The 19,835-nt window shown below is 41.3% G+C and overlaps 1 protein-coding gene across 1 annotated transcript in view; it reads left to right on the top strand.

Moving 5' to 3' along the window:
• Window positions 1-11,911: 11,911 nt before the first annotated feature.
• Window positions 11,912-19,835, top strand: part of LOC125409353 (myosin-8) — a 31,273-nt gene continuing 23,349 nt past the window's right edge. The window contains exons 1-11 of the mRNA XM_087910509.1: window positions 11,912-11,951; window positions 13,364-13,603; window positions 14,411-14,554; window positions 14,637-14,793; window positions 17,896-17,923; window positions 18,021-18,129; window positions 18,222-18,314; window positions 18,442-18,505; window positions 19,089-19,187; window positions 19,276-19,379; window positions 19,544-19,682. Of these exons, the coding sequence (XP_087766635.1) occupies window positions 13,394-13,603; window positions 14,411-14,554; window positions 14,637-14,793; window positions 17,896-17,923; window positions 18,021-18,129; window positions 18,222-18,314; window positions 18,442-18,505; window positions 19,089-19,187; window positions 19,276-19,379; window positions 19,544-19,682 (1,147 nt within the window). The 5' untranslated portion in view covers window positions 11,912-11,951; window positions 13,364-13,393. The remainder of the gene's footprint in view (window positions 11,952-13,363; window positions 13,604-14,410; window positions 14,555-14,636; window positions 14,794-17,895; window positions 17,924-18,020; window positions 18,130-18,221; window positions 18,315-18,441; window positions 18,506-19,088; window positions 19,188-19,275; window positions 19,380-19,543; window positions 19,683-19,835) is intronic.

The following is a 19,835-nucleotide window of genomic DNA, read 5'->3' as shown; positions in this document are numbered from 1 at the left end:
CCGTTTCCGTCCCAGAACACGTACAGATGTCTGAACGTACTAATCCCTCTGCTTTTACTTGCTGGATGGAGAAAAACAGAGGAACTCTTGGGGCCGAGGGAATCTTAGGAATTGCAAGCTGATGTCTGGTAGTGCCTCTCGGAGCACCAGGATCATTAGAGACAGTAACTTGACGCTCACCCTGGGCTTAATTGTAAGTGGATACTAGCAAGAATAGCAAGGACAGGGATGTGTGCCAGACCTTGGAAGAGTTTCTGACTTAAAAGAGCTGCTACACAGGACCCATGAAGGAGTTATTTGTGTACTGGAGAAGGGCTAGATATACATCAATTATTCCAGAACAAGACAGATCTCGGCATGTAGTCTTCTCATAGAGACCCAGTAGAGCTCTTCCATGGTTCATGACCATCTTCAGGGCTTTTGGTTTTCAGTACTGTAGCTCAGAGAACCAGTGGAAAATGTGCTGCAGCGGTCCAAATCTGAGATTAAAAGGAGTGTCAAGTTCCAACCACTGACCACATCATCAGCACCATCACTTAACAGGTGGTCACCTAATTAAACGTGCAAAGTCACTGAAGAGATATTTGTCTCCCAAAGTTTGCTGTTTAGAAGAAACACACAGCCGGAACCATAATGTCCTTTGCCAGGAGAAAATGAGAAGTAAACTTACGTAACTTCAGATTTCAAAGATGCAACCAGCCAATTGCCCCGGCAGTCTTATTCCATCTTTGTTTCCAGCAGATGAGAACTTCTCCCCTCCACACGCCACCATTAGCTACATTTCTGTTTTTGGTCAATCTGATTGGTCAAATACCCTTGTGTTCTAGCATCCATTTCATTTTGCATCTCTTGAGGCTGATATGTTTTAATTTCCCAGTCATTAGTTTCTCCCGTTCCGAGAATCGTCTTTTCTATCCTATACCTCCATTTCTATTTACATGACTCTCCCTTTCTTCTTGATTTGTTTCTGAATATGAGTGCACACATACTCCATTTGATAAGCATTGCCAATCGCTTCCCCAACAGGCTTCCATTTATCTTTCAATTTGTTGATGAATCTTTTTCTTTACTCAGTGAGAAGTTTTAGTTTTTGAGCATGTCAGTTTCATAAATAGAAGATACTTTTGCCCTATTAGAAACCTTGCTGAACTAGGTATATAGTACAGTGGTCACAGCTTACCTGCCATGTGAAAAGATCTAGCTTGATCCTTGGCCCTGAAGGAAAAGGGGTCTCTTTCCTCTCAAGGCATGAGCGTCTCATCTGCTCTGACCACCTTTCTCTTTGTTTTCAGGTCTAAGAGTTCAAACCTTTTATAGCTGACTTTTAGAAACAGTAGCAAACAAGGAAGAAGCTGCTTTCCTTTCGTTGGTAAATGTAAAAGGAGCGGCAGGCCACTTCCTGCCACCAGGCTAGCTTTACCCAAAATAATTACATGGAAACTGTATTCATTTAAACACTGCCTGGCCCATTATATCTAGCCTCTTCTTGGCTAACTCTCACATCTTAATTAACCCATTTCTAATAATCTGTATATCACCACGTGACTGTGGCTTACTGGAATGAGTCTAACCTACGTCCGTCTCAGAGAGGAGGGCCATGGAGTCTGCCTGACTCTGCTTCTTTCTCCCAGCATTCTGTTCTATCTACTCTGCCTATCTAAGCTGCTATCCTATCAAAGGCCAAGGCAGTCTCTTTATTTGACCAATGAAAGTAACACATAGACAGAAGGCCCTCCTACATCAGGTAAATATCAACCTTGCTTACTAAATTGTCCTTTCTTTCCCCTCAGTGACACAAATGGCCGCTCTTGTCACATACTAACTTAATATACATACAAGAAGCCACGTTCTAATGATCAACCTGCCTTCAGTAATTTCATATTGTTTAAACCCCACATTTTTTTAAAAAAATCTATTTTGACATGGCAAAATCTTATTCCTGCAAGCTTGTGTTCTTTGGGGGAAGCTCACTATTGCAATTTTCCATCCAGAAAATTCTCTACTTATTGTCTGTTACTTCCAGGTCTGTTTTCTCCCCATGGGAAGTATTTCTTTTGACTCAAGGAAACTCCATTTATTTCTACTTATCTTCAAGCAGAACCAATTCAAATGGTTTCTACAAACCTAGAATTATTTTTATTCCTCCAAGCAGAGAGGTCAGTCACATCTACAACTTTGACATTGCATCTCTCTCTTCTTCCCCAGAATCTGGTGGTTTAGTTTGGGTCCTCAACTCTTTGCCTGAAATAGCACAGCTGCATAAGTCGGTCCTCCATCTATCTCTGTTGCAGTCCTCTGATCCATCTTCCATGCTGTTAGCATGGCTGTGACTAAAACAAACCTTAAGTCAGTTCCTTATTTAAAACACAGCAGCAATACTCCATCATCACCCACAGGATACACCCCCTCCTTTACATAGCTTTAAATACACTATTTAGTAAGTACATTCAATGCTGTCAAGTACTATTTAAAATACTTTACATGTATTACTAAATAAATCAATATTAAAATGGGGTGGAAAAGCAAAAACAATTCCTTCTTTAAAAGATAAACAGGCTCAGGCTTACAGAGGTTTGGTGGCCTGAATAAATTATAGGAAATGACACCAGTTCAGTTACATTGGTTTTTCAACTAACCACTTAACAGATACTAAAAACACACAAGCCAACTTGATTCCTAAATTTGACCCACTACTAGGATCTCATGATGGATTTTCTAACTCACTACTTGGCTATCTCATTTATTTATTGTTGAGACAGGATCTCACTGTGTAGCCCTGGATGACTTAGAACTCTCTATGGATCAGGTTGGCCTCAAACTCACAGACACCCATCAGGCTCTGCCTCCCAAGTGCTGGGATTAAAAGATAGTGCCACCACACCTAGCAGTTTTTTATTTTTATCATTATACTAATTATTCAAGGTTGGGCATTTTATTATGATCCAACCATACTAGCTAGTTGGATTCTTAAAAGTTAGATGCAGGATAAAGTAACTCAGGAAGGTTAAAAATATGGATAGGAGAAAAACGAATTAGTATATGTGCTACCAAAGTGTTAAGGCAAAGAAAGCACTGTTGACATCAGAGCAAACAGAATTCAAGGCCAAACAGTACAAAACAAGTACAGTCCATACTTGAGTTTTAAAGGATTCAATCTAGCAGGTAGAGGTAACAAGCAGAAATTTCTACAAGTTTAACATACCTTTGAGATAAACAAACCAATCTAATACATTTGTCAACAACATACGGGAGATTTTAAACTTATGCCCACTAGAAAGTAACACACCAACTACCCCCAGATGAAGACATGTATAATTTCAGTAACACAAGTAACAATTTTAAAAGTAAATGCGGGCCGGGCGGTGGTGACGTAGGCCTTCAATCCCAGCACTCAGGAGGCAGAAGCAGGCAGATCTCTATGAGTTCGAGGCCAGCCTGGCCTACAAGAGCTACTTCCAGGATAGTCTCCAAAGCTACAGAGAAACCTTGCCTCTCAAAAAACCAATAATAATAATAATAATAATAATAATAATAGAAATGCAGGGGCTTGGGAGGTGACTCAGCTGTTAAGCATACTTGTTGCTCTCCCAGAGGATTAGAGTTCAGATCCCCAGAACTCATGTCAGGCAGCTGGCTTTTCCACCTGTAACAGCAGCTTTGAGGGCACCAACGCCCTCTTCTGAACCCCACAGACACCCTCGCACACTTGTGCAGACGTTCACACACATACAATAAATCTCTCAAAAGGTTAAAACAAAGCTTCAGAGCACTAATAAGGGAAATTACATGCTCTCCACATATCTAATATACATAATTTCACTGGGAATGATGCTGACCCTATGAAAGGATATGGAAATTAGTTCTTGAAAGAATAAAAATGATCTCAAATACTATAACAGTTGGTCTTCTGCCCTACTTCCGAAGTCCAACTGCCTGGAAACTTTTATTAGTTAGCATTTAATTTCTCTCTACAAAGATAGTTTAAATTTAAATGAATATAATTAAATCTTAACCCTTAGTACTTCATTTCTTGTTGTAGCTGGAAATTAAACTTAATTAAAGCTAATTAGATTTTAATTATTTTTGTTAATTTAATTAGGTTTTTTTTTCCTTCTCAGTGGATAATCATGAAAAAATTGAAGCACCATCTAAAGTTCTCACAAAATATTATTCATATGTGCACAGTGTGTGTGGGGAGAATACATGTGTTGTCTATTTACCCACAACACTTCTTGAAAGACACAAAAGCTGACACCTATCCCGTGCTTCTGAGGACTGGATGCCGGGCAAGCACAAGGCTAGTGTTCTCTGTGTTTTCAGTGCCTGTAGAATTTAAAAATATATACAGGTTCACTTAAGAAGCAGATCATTAGGTCTGGGGAGTTGGCTCAGTGGTTAAAGTGCTGACGGCTGTAGTGGAGAACCCTGTTCAACACCCACATGGTGGCTCAGAACCACCTGAACTCCAGCTCCAGGGCACCAGGCATACACGTGGCTCACAGACATACATGCAGGCCAATCAAACACATAAAACAAAATAAATAAAATTTAAAATTAAAGAAGCAGATCATTTCCATTTTGAAATAAGAAAACATTCATCTAACACTTAGCAGATACCAAGGCACACCAGCTGAGAAAGGATGGACATTTTCAGCAAACAGCACCAACCATTAGATATCACTGGTGAAATAAACTAAGCTATAAGCCCATAAGCAGAAGTTAACTCGAAAAAAGATGCAGTTGCAAATGAAAGAATTCTAAGTACAAAACAGCTAGAAGAAAAAAAGAAGAAAGAAAGACCTTTATGACTTTGCATTATGTAAATTTGGAAAATCTGACTCCAAAAATATAAAAGAAAATATTAACAAGTTGAGCTTCATTGAAAAACTGTCATTATTAACTTAGAAATTAAAACATTTCCACAGATAGGAAGGGACTATCCACTAATCATCTGTCAGATAAATGACTCACAGATAAAGCACATATAAAGAACCAGCAACTGATACAATAAGAAGATGACAGACAGGCTAACTATGTAGCGACTGCAAATACATATACATGTAAGACAGGTAAAGGACACATGATAAAAACATTCAAATCATTGTCCACTAAGGAAATGCAGATCTGAGCCACAGTGAGAGGTCACTTTACACCCAGTAGGCTGGGCGCCACCAAAGGAAGCTCAGCACAAGGACAAGTGATGGGGAATGAAATCAGAACCCTGTTCACTGCTGGCGGAAACGACAAATGTACAGCCACTATCCGAAAGAATTTGGCAGTTTCCTGAAATGTTAAACATACAGAGATTCTGCTCCCAGGTAGCTACCCAGGAGACATGGAAACAAATGCCCACCCAGCAACTTGGAGTGTATTCATAGTGCTGGGAAGAATCCACAGAGGGCAAGGTGTGGCTTTTCTATACAGGGGCCCACTACCCAGCAACGAAGAGAGATGCACCAGGAGCATGGACGGAAGAGCCAGACACAAACAGCTCCATTGCAGGATCTCATTTATGTGAATTTTCAGAAAAGGTAAAACTGTACAAAGAGCTAAGTGTTGAAGATCTCATTCGCATTAAGAGCTTCTAAAGGACAGTTCTTTAAGAATGGTACAGAAAGGAGATACAATTGTTTAAGTCTGCCAAATTCTATGCATTCTTACAACGGATCACATTCAATGCATGCAAAAGTTCACTAAGGATATAAAGGGGTGGATCTCGACTAATTCTGAGCATTACACAAGTGGTGCTATTTGTCACATAATACATGCAAACAAATTAAATCAAAATTGAAGTTCTAGCAAAAAAATTCCTAATAGGCAAAAATTCATCCACAGTTGAATGAGTAAATAATTATATTTATCACATAATACTGTAAGGCAATGAAAGCAAAATATAGCTACAATTAACTTTATGGAAAACCCTAAAATAATTTTTTGAGGTAAAATAATAAAGAGAAGCTGGAGAGATGCCTCAGCAACTAAGGGCACTTCTTGCCTTTCCAGGACCTGGGTTCAGTTCCTAGAACTCACACTGCCTGCTACTTTGGCTCCAGGGGATGAGCACCTTCTGTCTCCACAGGCATTGCACTCCGTGGTGCACAGTCACACACAGATACATATAAATAAAAATGACTTTTAAAAAAGAATAAAGATGGCAGTATTCCTATGCTGCGTTTTACATAACTAGAATCATTAAATATGGAACCTTTGTGTCTAGCTCTGTTCACTTCCTGTAGAACCTCGAGGTTTGTCTACATTGAACCTGCCACTACAGCACCTCTTTCTACAGAACTAACATCCCATCAAATACATATACCAGAGTTTGCTTATACACCTGCTAGGTGATGGGTATTTGATTATTTCCACTGCAGGCCATGATGGATAGTGTTTTTGTGATCTTCAAGTATAAACCTTTGTATAAACTTATATTCAAGGGAAGGTGAGATGGCTCAGAATTTAAGAGCATGTACTTCTCTTGAAGAGAACCTAAGTTTGGTTTCCAGAACCAACTCTAGGTGACTCACAACTGTGTATAACTCTAGGCCCAGGACAGTCAATATTCTCTTCTGGCTTCCTTGAGTACCCTGTACTCACATGCACATATAGATACACACACACACACACACACACACACACACACACACACACTGCGGGAGAATTATCTGTACTCTGTCCATCATGTTTTAAATAAATGCTGATTGGCCAGGCAGGAAGTATAGGCAGGAAAACCAGACAGGAAGTAGAAATGATGCAATGAGAACAGCAGAATTCTGGGAAGGAGGAAGCTGATTCCTCCCAGTCCTGCCCAGATCACTGAGGAAGCAGGATGTGACCTGTCAGCTGAAAAAGGTACCAACCCATATGGCTAAAATAGATCAGAATAATGGGTTAATATAAGGCATAAGAGCTAATAAGAAGCCTGAGCTAATGGGCCAATCAGCTTATAACTTATGGAGACCTCTGTGTGATTTTTGGGGGGCTTGCCGGCTGAGTGGTAGCAGGCAGGACAGAAAACCCCAACAAGCAGTCCCCCTCATGTTACACACACAATTTAAAATAAAGTAAATATTTAAAAACATGCATCTAATTTTCTTGGTTGAATACCTAGAAGTTGAATTATGTCATTCATTTTGTTATTAAAATTGTTATCAAACTAACTATAAAATATACAACAAATATTATACTGAATAAGATTAAATATGCAATTAATGAATATCCATGCATCAAGATATATTATTTCACATGAAAGTTTACAACTATTATTATGTCAATCAAAAATAAAACTTGTAATATAAAATATTTTATAAATATGAATACAAGAGCAAGGTAAATATACTCTTATACATCCTCTTGTATGTCACAAGTTTGAATAGACAATATAGTAATAGCATATTACTACAACAATATACATTAATAATACTCAATATTTTTCTTAATGTCTCAAAAAATACAATAAGACAAGGGGGAAATTCATAAATTAAGAGAGGAATAAAGCAAAAATTGTGATTATATTTGCACAGGATGCACTGATTATCCAAAAGAATAATTTAAAAAATATTATAACTGATTAAGAGCAAAAGCTAGGTACATGCCCAAAATCCCAGCCAGCACTCAGGAAGTGGAGGTAACAGGATTAGGAGTTCAAGGCTAGCCTTGGCTACAATCAAGTCTGGGGACAGTCTTTGTATGCTAGAAATCCTGTCACAAAACCAACCAACCAAAGAAGCCATAAAGAAATTCACCAAGGGGTGTAAAAGCTACGAAAGCATAACAGAAGAAATTCGTGACTTTCTGGAACAGTTAAGCTCAGGACTATCAGGCTAAGCTCTCTGAAATTCTTTTGATTCTTCTAGTTTCATCGGCCGGCCTGTGCTTTAAGCAGGAAACAGGGCACTGGGAAAAGAAAAGGTGCTACATTGCCAGTGGCCATGCCAGAGGAGCAGCGGGTGGCAACTGACATTCCAGGTGTCAGCCCACCAGGAGGAAATTCTCTGATCTTGTTTAGACAAGGCCATGGAACTGCACACATGGAATGTCTTTTGCGTCTGCTGTGCCCTTACATGTTTGCTACAGCTCTCTTTCTCTGGTGTGAGTGGAAGTGGGGAGAGCTCCGCTGCCTGTAATACAATGTGCTTATCTCTTGGAAACATTCCGTTCTACTGGGCATTTTTATATGTGAATTGTCAAGAAGATGACCCCTCCCTAAGCTGTACTGTATAAAGTGGTAATAATAATGATAGCCTATACAAAGTTTTGATGAATAAAAATAGATACAATGTTTCACAGTCCGGGTCTGTGTTTTTCACCTAAGGAGCTGCACAGATTGTAACTCAAGTTAATAATTAAGAAAAAAAATTGCGTCCCAGTAGCCCAGCTAATTTAAATTCTTTTAACCTTAATGTTGGGAGATGTGTTTACAGGTTCCAGAGTGCATCATAGCTGAAACAAAGCTTTGAAAATAACAAAGTTAGACTAAGATATTTTTGTTAAATAATTTTAAGGTTTAAAAAAAAAAAACAAGAGGACAATCTGAAGTTTTTGAAAAGCACAGAGTTGAACGCAGAACCCGTTAAGGTCAGGGAACGAAAACGAAGCAGTCAAGTTATCATTGGCTTGTGTACCTTTCTTGCTAGGATTGGTTGATGACCAAAGGTGATGATTAATTCCTTATGCACATTTCTGCCCTCAATCTCCTGATATAAAAAACTATTGATGAATGGGTATGTACCTTAAAGATTTAAATACAGCTGACTTATTCTTTTTCATATATAAATGCTTAGGTCTGTGGATTCTTTAAGACTCCTTATAAGATTACCTTTCAAGATAAGTAAAAAAGTAATTGGCCTTTTCTTTGAAACTGCAAAATGCAGCCTTCCAGCAAATGACCTGACAGTAACACCTTGTTTGCCCACATGGCTAATCTATTACAAGTTACCTGGGTATGAATTTATGTGGGTTCTTATGATAATTTGCTTTTCACCTGTAGTATGCAAAATGTTTAACCATGTAAGGGATATGGAAAGCATGCTCATTTTTACTGTTTTTTTTTTTTTTAAATCATTGTAATCATTCACTTGAAAAATAGACTGTAACCACACTGTAATTCCTACGTTGCCTGCCTGAAAAACTTTTTGGGGATATATTAGCAGTAGGAAAAAAGTTTACAGTAGACAGAACAGAGAAAGACCACACGAGAACAAAGACTAAAGAAGGAAGCCATCGAAAGAGTGTGTGTGTTTCTTTGAAAGCCCCCTCAGACAGAGAAGCCTAGTTTACCATGACTCTGTGAATTCCTCTCGGAGCCCTGTGCTGCTGGAAATTGGCCCCCTCAGACAGTGGTACTACATGAAGTTGGCCCTTTTTTTTTTTTTTATAATAAGCCATCCTGGAAACCCCACACAACAACTTCTGTAGGCATCTTGTTACCTCAGACAGTGTCACCTGCCTACCCTGTGTGCAACGGATTCTGAAACACATACTTGAGTTGGGCAAACTTCTCCCACAGACAAAACGCTAGTTCCAAGTATGTAAACATGTCTGATACGTGTTAGTACTCAATAAGAAACAAAGTGTCCCAGGAAAAACAGAACTATTCAGCAAGAACAGCAAAAATCAGCAGAAATAGCCAAGACCTGGAAAAGAACGAGAGGAGAGATGTAAACACTTGGAGTCAACAGGAAATACATCACACTCAGGGAAGGATCAGATCACTACTCTATCAATTCTTGCCCGGGGAACCTACTAAATCAGCTTAATCCAAATTGAAATCCAACAGGATTTTTCAGGTCTAAAAACTGATTCTAAAGCTCATATATAGAGTCTAAAAGCCACCAAAATGACATTGAACTAAAGAAGAAAAAAATTTGTCCAAATAGGCTTTAAAGACTGTGCTATTTGCCTGGGAATTATGGGAGAAAGTATGGAATCACACACACACACACACACACACACACACACACACACACACACACGCACGCACACACGCACGCGCATGCGCGCGTTCAGGCTTCAAAATTAAGATTTTTCTTAATATCATTAGTTTGAAAACATAAAATAATATATGTATGACCCTGTGTGTTCCTGAGTTTTAGGAATTCTTTTACTATATATACAGAAGAGCAAAGACTTAAAGGAAATCTTTTCATAACTTTGCTTGAAAATTCAGGTCTTATAGAAAATCTGTATTCTAGAAGTTGGAGATGCAACAGCAGGATTAAGATCATTATTAGACCACAAGAAATTATCCGCACCTTGAAAGTTCAAATTGCATCTCAAACATATGGAATCCTACTCAGATTTTATAGACAGTAACATCAAAATAATCTAACAATCAGGGGATGGACAATGCCGCAAATGAAGGGAGGTGGGCCATGAACTGCCCATCAGAAATACAATGGCTCATTAGAATAACACCCTTTTGTGTATTATGAAATGTTTGCATATTGTTTATGTAGTAATGAGAGAAATGAACCAAGATCACAAAAAAGTAAGTTGGCAAATATATAAGCTATAATGATACCTAAAGTTCATTTTAAAAATTTATAGTGTCCGTTTTCTATGAGCCTATTTTCTTAGATCAATTTTACTAGCTTCTTTTTTCCCCAGGAAATACATTAGAAAATGTATCCCTAAAAAGTGTGAGCTATTACAAAACAAACTAGAATTGAGAGAAGAAAGTTATCAAAAGGGAAATTTAGCCTAGTCTATAAGATGCTGATTTTACATCATTAAAATATACGAGGCTATAGAATTGCATACACTTAGCAAAGCCCTTGAAACTTTAGCTGCTCTGCAGCCTATGGTTAGGTGGATATGTGCATAAATAGGACAAAGGAAGTGAATTCTACTGTGAAGTTTAAAAAAATCATAATTATCACCTATAAAGGATAAGCTAGACCATATATAAATCATATCTCAATACAAATGACTTCAAAAAGAAAGATTTTAATTTTAAAAGCATAGCCCTAAAATAATTTCTTTAAAGAATAAGGATGTGAATTATATTATTCGCATGAAAATCAGCTACATTAATGTTAAGGCAGGCTGTAAGACAAAAGTGTACATAGAGCAAGACCCCACTTACATTCCCCCATCTTATCTCTGCAGCCTGGAGTCTAGATGTATTTTCTCCTTCCTATATTTTTCCCTACAACGAACACACTAACGTCTAATAATAAACCCTTTGCATGCTGGCTAGGTGGGCATTGGCCCAATGATGGAGACTCAGCATAAAGGCTCCTCTCAGTTTGGCTCTGCTGCCCTAGTCAGCCTCCAAGGATGAGCCCTGGCGCTAGCCCAAGGGAATGCAGCGTGGGGGCTCCTGCGGGAACAAATAAGGAAAGTGCGTTGCTGGGCATCTGATCGTTTGGCAGCACAGGACGGGCGTGCATGACAGTTTGCCAAATTGAATATAGCTCTTAAGAACTAACTTATGAGGAGTCCCACCAGGCACTGTCAAAGATCCCCTTTCCAGCACACCAGGAAGCATTCTCAGAGGGTAGAACGGTCCTTGTCAAATTATTTATAGGAGATTGGTTCACATACTCTGAATGATATGAATACTTCTAATTATATCCGAACATGCCAAATGTCACTACAAACTACGCCGAGGGCTCCTGTTGCCAAATGCCTTGTCCTGACAAAGGGGAGGTAGCTGCAGCATCAGCACTTCAGCTCCTATATAAGCCAGGCTGCCCCTCAAGTCCTATCTCCGCCAAGAGCCCAGAGGTAAGTGATGGGAGACTTGGGACACTAAGGACCCTGAGGCAAACAGCAAGGACCCTGTGGCTGTTGGAACATGAACCAATTCCTCTTAAGCTTGAAGTTTTAGGGCAGGGGAACTTCTTATTCTGTACTAGACGGCCAGAATCGCTGAGCATCGCTAACAGGAACTTTCATGTTTTACAGGTGTGGGTAGTGGAGATTTTGCACTTTCATCCAAAACCCTAGAGGTAAGACTTGAATTTCTTCATTTATTGATGGCAGAGGGGATTTGACCTAAGGGAACTGTGAATAGTTCTTAATTACTTACTGCTTCCATGTTTTGAGAGTAGAACCCATTTGGGGGTGACTGGTTACACGGGTTGGAAATCACTTTTCCTTGAGGCCTTATTCTCAGAGACCACTTAGCTTCAATGAAGCCCAGAGTTTAAGGGGCCTTTGGAACAGGATGAGTTTTGACAGTGAGTTAGCAGCAGTCACTGCCCAGTGGCAATACATTCTTGTGTGCCAAGGCCTCTACTGCAAAGCATCCAACACGCATGCACTTTACAGACTGCGTCTTAACACTCCAGGGAGCCTTACTTCAAACTGGAAACAAACATCTCTCTGAAACCACATTTGAGTTATTTTTAAGGATTCACTTAATTTTTGTGAGGAAAAAGAATAGACTGTTTTTTTTCTTCTGTAAGCCGCAGGTATTCCAGCCGCGGGGTGGTAAATGCCATGCACAGTTTAGGAGCCATTCTGCTGCACCCTAAGGAAGCTACTACCTGACAGGAAAGCAAAAAGTCCGCCAGTTTAAAAGGCCTCTGCAGCAGAGGCTCGCTGGTCGAGCCTAAGTCAATAGCTGTTGTGCATGTGGCCTGCTCTTAATGTTTTTCTTTTCCTGGGTGGAAAGAAAAGAACCCCATGGAATTTTCATGGGAAGAAAAGTCTCCATGCAGAAACACTCATTTCTCTGTGGTTAAATCAGTTAAACTGAAAGCCGAAATCTCTCCTGTCAAAAGACTTGGGGGACAGGGCAGTGCTAAGTCTCTTGCTCCCAAGCCGAAGGTTGAAAACCCAGAACAGGAGTTGGGTAGGAAGTTCTAACAGGCCATCAAGAGATCTAACAGCAAACGCCAACAAAAGGAAAACTGTGGTTTGGTTTTGAGCAACAGTGATCATCTAAAAGATCAGAAAGTGTCTCTGATAGCTGTGAAAATACCGACTTCCATTTGCACAAAGTAAGGCTTCCTTCCTAACTAGGTGGCTGTCCTGGCTTGTGGCAGATGCAGACATTCTGCAGGAGACAAGGGGATTAAGCAAGACAGTTGCTGTAAAACAATCCCTCAACAGCTTTAACCACAGAGATCATTATAGTTCAGAAGGGGAAAGCAGGGGGAAAGGTTTCTATGGCAATTGAAGATGTAGGTACCTACTCCTGGGAGTCAAGATTCTGGAAAGGATACCTGCCAAGTCCTAAAACTGGGTCCTCACATTTCATTTTCCCTCCTAACTAGCTCTTCCCACGATGTTAGAGTGTGCGACAAGATGCCAAACTGAAAAGAGGGTCTCAGCCTGTGCCGAAGACGACACTTCAAATCCTCATCCATCCGTTTGACCTCTGCTTTCTATTTCTCCCTCTCCCTTGTTCCTCAAGGCAGATACCTCGGCTGAATTAACAGCAGCCATGAGTGGGGGTTCGGATGCCGAGATGGCTATTTTTGGTGAAGCTGCTCCGTACCTTCGAAAATCGGAGAAGGAGCGGATTGAGGCCCAGAACAAGCCTTTTGATGCAAAAACATCTGTCTTTGTGGCGGAGCCCAAGGAGTCCTACGTGAAAAGCACCATACAAAGCAAGGAAGGAGGGAAAGTGACCGTCAAGACGGAAAGTGGAGCAGTAAGTGAGAACGCTCTGACCTCATTTTTCTGGCTCAATCCAGAGTCGAGGTCTCCCTTGCTAGGGCTGTCTGAGCCTACAGCCACCCTGGGATCCTCCTCCTAGTGTGTGGTCCTAAGATCTGGGAGCTAAAGGAATTCAGACTACAGGATCTCCCCTTTCCAAGCGCCCTCGGGAATCAGCCCATTATGGCTTCCACCATCTCCCCTTCAGTTCTCCACTTCCAGGTCTAAATCTCCAAGTCTGAAAAAAATAAAACCACCTCCTTCTGTCACAAAAATTCCTGAGTTACCTACTTAATTCCATAAAATATTGATACATTTAAAGAAGTTTCTTGTAATGAGTGAGATGAAAAAAATTAAAAATGCTTGGCCTGGCGAAATGCGTGTAAAAGGGAAGGAAAAATGTTGTTTAGAACATGGGTAGTGCTGCGGTCACCAGGGCTTTTGGGGCCTCTCTACCATGTACTGATTGCATTTCCTCTGGCTATATAACCCGGGAAGTAATGGTAGCTGGATCATGGAGGGATGGGCGGATTCAATCAACCCAAGCTGCAGGAGGGTATGAAAAGGAAGCATGCTAAACCTTCTGTATTTGTACAATTAAAATACGCTCGCAAAAAGTATCAACTCTTACGTTATCACAAGAAACCATCTTTCTTGGCATCGGACCTGAAAACTAATACATTCCTGGCTTTAAAAGGCACTGAATAATTATGTAATAGAACGTATATTCCATTGCAGTTTTATAACCAAATCAAACAAGCAGACGTAAACCCTATCTCAGACTGGCCTGCTTTCTTGCCAGACTCTCACCGTCAAGGAGGATCAAGTCTTCCCGATGAATCCACCCAAATATGACAAGATCGAAGACATGGCTATGATGACCCACCTTCATGAGCCCGGAGTGCTGTACAACCTCAAAGAGCGTTATGCGGCCTGGATGATCTACGTGAGAGCCCTTGTTAGATCATTTATTTCTTTTTAAAACAAAGCCAGAGTCACCATATTGAATTTTCTGATTTCTTTCCCAGACCTACTCGGGCCTGTTCTGCGTCACCGTCAACCCCTACAAATGGCTGCCGGTGTACAACCCCGAGGTGGTGGCGGCCTACCGAGGCAAAAAGCGCCAGGAGGCCCCGCCCCACATCTTCTCCATCTCTGACAACGCCTACCAGTTCATGCTGACGGGTGAGTGAGGCGTCTGTTTATAGGACTTGTGCGCACACAATTGGGACGGACAAACAGAACTCATCCCAGTCTTATTATAAGACACCACTGCCTCATGGGACTTGCCATTTCCAAAGAACAACACAGCCATGACATTTCCTCTTTCTGGCAGTCATCTCCACTTTAGGATGGGAACAGTGACACTCCGGAATTCACTGACCTGCCCAAGCCAACAGGGCTTGCAAACACAAGCTCAGAGGAGCCAAGAACAGGGTTCTGAAAACAGATTAGTTAACTCCCATGGTTTTTTTCTGGTTTGGATACAAAAGTACAAATAGACCTGGGGGGTGGGGGTGGCAGATTACCTCCTCAGAAATCCAAGGAAAGAGTTCTCAGCCATATCCAGAGAACTCTGAATTCTTCTATGGATGTTGCTAACCTTGGGGACTGAGTGAGGGAATTGGAGGTGGAATGTGAATAAAGACAAACCTATAGAATTCCTCCCAGCGGCGTTGAAACGTTCTCCTATCAAAGTCTGTGAGTCCCACCTTACCAAAGCATACTCAGGATGGGTCCCAGGACAGCACTGAAGACACCACAATGTGCTGCCTCTGGGAATAGCCTTAACTCCCCCATTTCCTGTTCTTCTGTGGACTTTTTGGTGGCCAGGGGACAATTTTTTTTCCTGTTAGTTTTGCCGCATTTGTTTGTAAATTGTCTTTTAAAATGGGAAAGAGGAGAACGTGGCACAACAGGGACCCCTATGGCAAACTGGAACTTTCCCCAGGATTCCGTGCTCAGAAGCAGTATTCTGGTGGTCCAAAGAAACTAGCCACCTCCTGCAAAGGTAACCCAGGACAGGCTCCCGTCAGAGGCTTCAATTCTCAGTGCTGCGATGTATGCCACCCCTCCCCTTAAACAACTCTCCAGGCTTTGGGGCCACCCTAAATCTAAAGTCATCCAGGCTTCCAAAGATGCTTTTCATACAAAACGATGCAAAAGCATGGCACTGGCCTGCTTAGTGTTATTTGAACATCACCTGAAAGGCCAGGAGACTGTTTTCTTGTCTATTCTCCCACTGGGTGCAATCTGATTGTCCATGATTTATTCATACTAGGGAATGCCTCTTATTAATCAAATTCCAAACCCATTTCCTTGAATAGAAGCCTAAGATATTTTCAAGTCTAAGTTTGTATATACATCTAAATAACATCTAGACTTGCATTGATTTTCTCTGGAAATACTTTTAAACTTAGATTTCTCAAACATCCACACTCTATCAATACAGAATTTCAGAGTCAATGGACTAGAAAAGTGATACAAATATATTATTAATACATAGGTAAATATCTATAATATTAAAAGGAAAATAAAAATAAATAAAAGCAAACATGTATCACTTCAGAGCATTTCTTATTTGACATCACCAGAAGTCAAATGAGTGACACCAAAGGCTGGACAGAGAACAAGAAATTGAGCAAATGTCTCCTGGGAGCCAAAAGGCCTGATTATCTGCAGCCTTATCCAGGTCTGCAATTCATATTTAAAAAACCATTTCCTCCTCTCTGAGTCTCAGCCTTCCTGTCTGGTAAGCAGAAGACTTCGCCTAAGCAACATCTGATGTTCCTAATGACTTCACAATCCTGTGACTCTTATTCCTCACAACAAAAATGGCCCGGTGCCTGAGGTTTCTTTAGAATGATCGAGTGAGGTTCAATAACATAGAGAGGGTACGAAACTGGCCGAATACTAATGACTATTCCTCTAGAAGATGGGCCACCCCAGGGTCTCATTATCATAGTCTCTGTTCTTAAGTGTGTTTACATTTTCTAATAACATCATTTGAAAATAGTAATAAAGTATAACCCCACACACATTTGGATGGCTATGATTAAAAAAGAAAGAAAATAGGAGGTATTAGAAAGGAGGTGGAGAAATGAGGAGGCCGTCCCCTGTTGTGGGGTGTAAAATGGCACAATGTTACAGAACACAGTGACGTGGTTCTCAAGCAACTGGACTATAATTAGGGTCTGATCCATGGTCCCCACTTCTGGGACAATAGCCAAAAGAACTGAAGCAGACACTCGGAGAGCACTTTGTAGGCCATAGTCACGGCAGCATCGTTTAAAACAGCAAAAATATGCAAGGTACCCACACAGCCACCAGCGGACGGGCAGTTAAGCCAAGAGTGGGATATTCATACAATGGAATATTACTCTTCTTTTTAAAAGAGTCAGTTCCGACAGTGCCAAAACACAGACAAACCCTGAGGACGTGTGAAGTGAAAAAGTCACCAGGACAAACCCTGTGTGATTCTGCTTGGATGAGGGCTTGATAGTAGTCACATTTGTCAACAGAGAGCTGAGGAGGGGTTGCCAGCTCCTGAGGAATGGAACAAACAGGGGACCCACTATGTAATGGCTACAGAGGGCGGGTTCTACAAGATGAAAAGAGGTCTGGAAGTGGAAGGGACTGACGGCAGCAGAGGGAACGTAATACCACACAACTACATACTTAAGATGGTGTGAATCTAACCGGCTTCACAGCTCCATGACGAGAGTGCTTGCCACATAAGTCTGAGGAACAGACTATGGATCCCTAGCACCCAAGCAAATGCAGCCTGGACCCAAGCCTGCTTGTAATCAGTGTTGGGGAGTCATGGGTGGGGATTCTCCAAACAAGCCAGCTAGCTAGACTAGCTGTACCTGTGAGGTTCAGGTCTAACTGAGAGATCCTGCCTCAGTGGATAAAGTGCAGGGCGATCGAGGAAGGCTCCTCATACCAGTGTAGGAACCTTGTGTGTATACACACACACAGGTGCACATGCACTTACATACGTACATACGTGTGTCCACACAGAGACACATGCAAAAATGAAAAGGTGGTAGATTTCATGTTATATGTATTTTACAAAAAAAAAATAAAGTGGAAAAAGAGAGAAACAGATGATTCCTTGCCTCTCATTTTCAGGAATTTTACTTCTACTACACCCAAAGTTGAAGTCACAGGAACCATCTTTGAAGAGATCAAGTCTGGGTTCACCTGACTTCATTGCTTTATGTTGAATACGCATAGCTTTTTTCTTTGTTTTGTTTTGACTGGTGGTCTTTATTCCCTCCACAGATCGCGAGAATCAGTCCATCCTGATCACGTACGTGACTTTTTTCTTCTTCCTTGTAGGCAGTGTCTGTCTCAACCATCAGAGGTATGTGCCACAGTTCTGATCTCCATTCCCTTGTGTTTGACAGTGGAGAATCCGGGGCCGGGAAGACTGTGAACACGAAGCGTGTCATCCAGTACTTTGCCACCATTGCAGTCACTGGGGAGAAGAAGAAGGAGGAGCCTGGCAAAATGCAGGTGGGTCTGGTAGCTAGAACAAGGATCCAGACTCTGCTGGGGTGCCTAGAAGTCTGGATCCCCAGATACAAGGATTGATCTTTCCCTTGCAGGGGACTCTGGAAGATCAGATCATCAGTGCCAACCCCCTGCTGGAGGCTTTTGGCAACGCCAAGACCGTGAGGAATGACAACTCCTCTCGCTTTGTAAGTCTCTTGGTCACAAAGCGACCCTTTCTGTCTTTACTTGCTGTGGTCATCATATCTAAATGTTTCAGGTGTTTATCTCTGTGTGCTTCAATGTTAATGGTAAACACATCGTTATCTTTTCCAGGGCAAATTTATTAGAATCCACTTTGGTACCACCGGGAAACTGGCATCAGCAGATATTGAAACATGTGAGTAACAGACCTGCTGAAAAATCTAAATGGGGAAGCAAGCCAATTTGGTTGCAGGGGCATTCTGCAAAACTTTCTATGCTAAGAGTCTACCACCAGAGTTGTCTGTGAGCTATTGTCAGACTCCCTCACCGTTCACTCTCCGTACCCTGTACCTCAATCTCAGGCTGGTGGTACCCTCTCATCTTTCAGAGAACTTCCAAACCTCAAGATCAACTTTAATTTCTACCCTCATGGTTACCTATGGGTGGGCTGTGATTTGGTAAATATATCACTCCAAGGTAGACTTTCACCACAGATGATGTGAGGTGATCCGGGGACACTAGAGGTCAGCTAACACACAGAGGCCATGGATTCCCTCATTTAAAACTTGTCCCAGGGACGTGTACTGCAGTGGCTGCACCTGCACGGAAAGGTGCACACCAGCTGTCAGAGGCGTTTCGGTTCTAATACATAACCGCAGGAGGAGAATCATGACGAAGCCTCACTGGAGCCAAAAGTAGCATCTTCAGTTTTGGAGACTAAAGTTCACAGTATGTCGAAAGAAGAGATTGTTCTTCTAGTTCAATCTCTTTCTTTCCAGATCTTCTGGAGAAGTCTAGAGTCACTTTCCAGCTAAAAGCTGAGAGGAGCTACCACATTTTCTATCAGATCACGTCCAATAAGAAGCCAGAACTAATTGGTGAGAACTTAAATTTGTGGATGGAAGTTAAAGTTTATAATAACAATTTCTCATGTTAAAACATATGCCCTTCGTTCTGTGTACCCAGAAATGCTCCTGATCACCACCAACCCATATGACTACGCCTTTGTCAGTCAGGGGGAGATCACAGTGCCCAGCATTGATGACCAAGAAGAGTTGATGGCCACAGACGTAAGTCATAACAATATACAAACATTTTTTTTAAAAAAAAGCCAGTTATGTATATGAATGGAAGCAGCAAACTCTACACAGGTGTGCTCACCTCGGTGTATATTATACATTCTCATAAATAGTGTCTTCCATGCTAACCTCTGCCCTTTCATCTTTCCTGGTAGAGTGCCATTGACATCCTGGGCTTCTCACCCGAAGAGAAAGTGTCCATCTATAAACTCACAGGGGCCGTGATGCATTATGGGAACATGAAGTTCAAGCAGAAGCAACGAGAGGAGCAAGCTGAGCCAGATGGCACTGAAGGTACCCAGAGACCCTCTAACTAGGTTTGGGTAGCAGAATTTTCGAATTGAAACACTTTGACGTCCACCCGAAACTCACGTCTCCTTGTGACTGCACTTCTGAAGACGAGTGCACATTTGTTTATACACATGCCTTCCTCACCCACCTCAGTTC

The sequence above is a fragment of the Myodes glareolus genome, chromosome 9, assembly GCF_982192425.1.
Source record: "Myodes glareolus chromosome 9, mMyoGla1.1, whole genome shotgun sequence".
Taxonomy (NCBI): domain Eukaryota; kingdom Metazoa; phylum Chordata; class Mammalia; order Rodentia; family Cricetidae; genus Myodes; species Myodes glareolus.
Note: the sequence above shows the minus strand (reverse complement) of the source record. Positions and strands in the feature narration are given on the sequence as shown.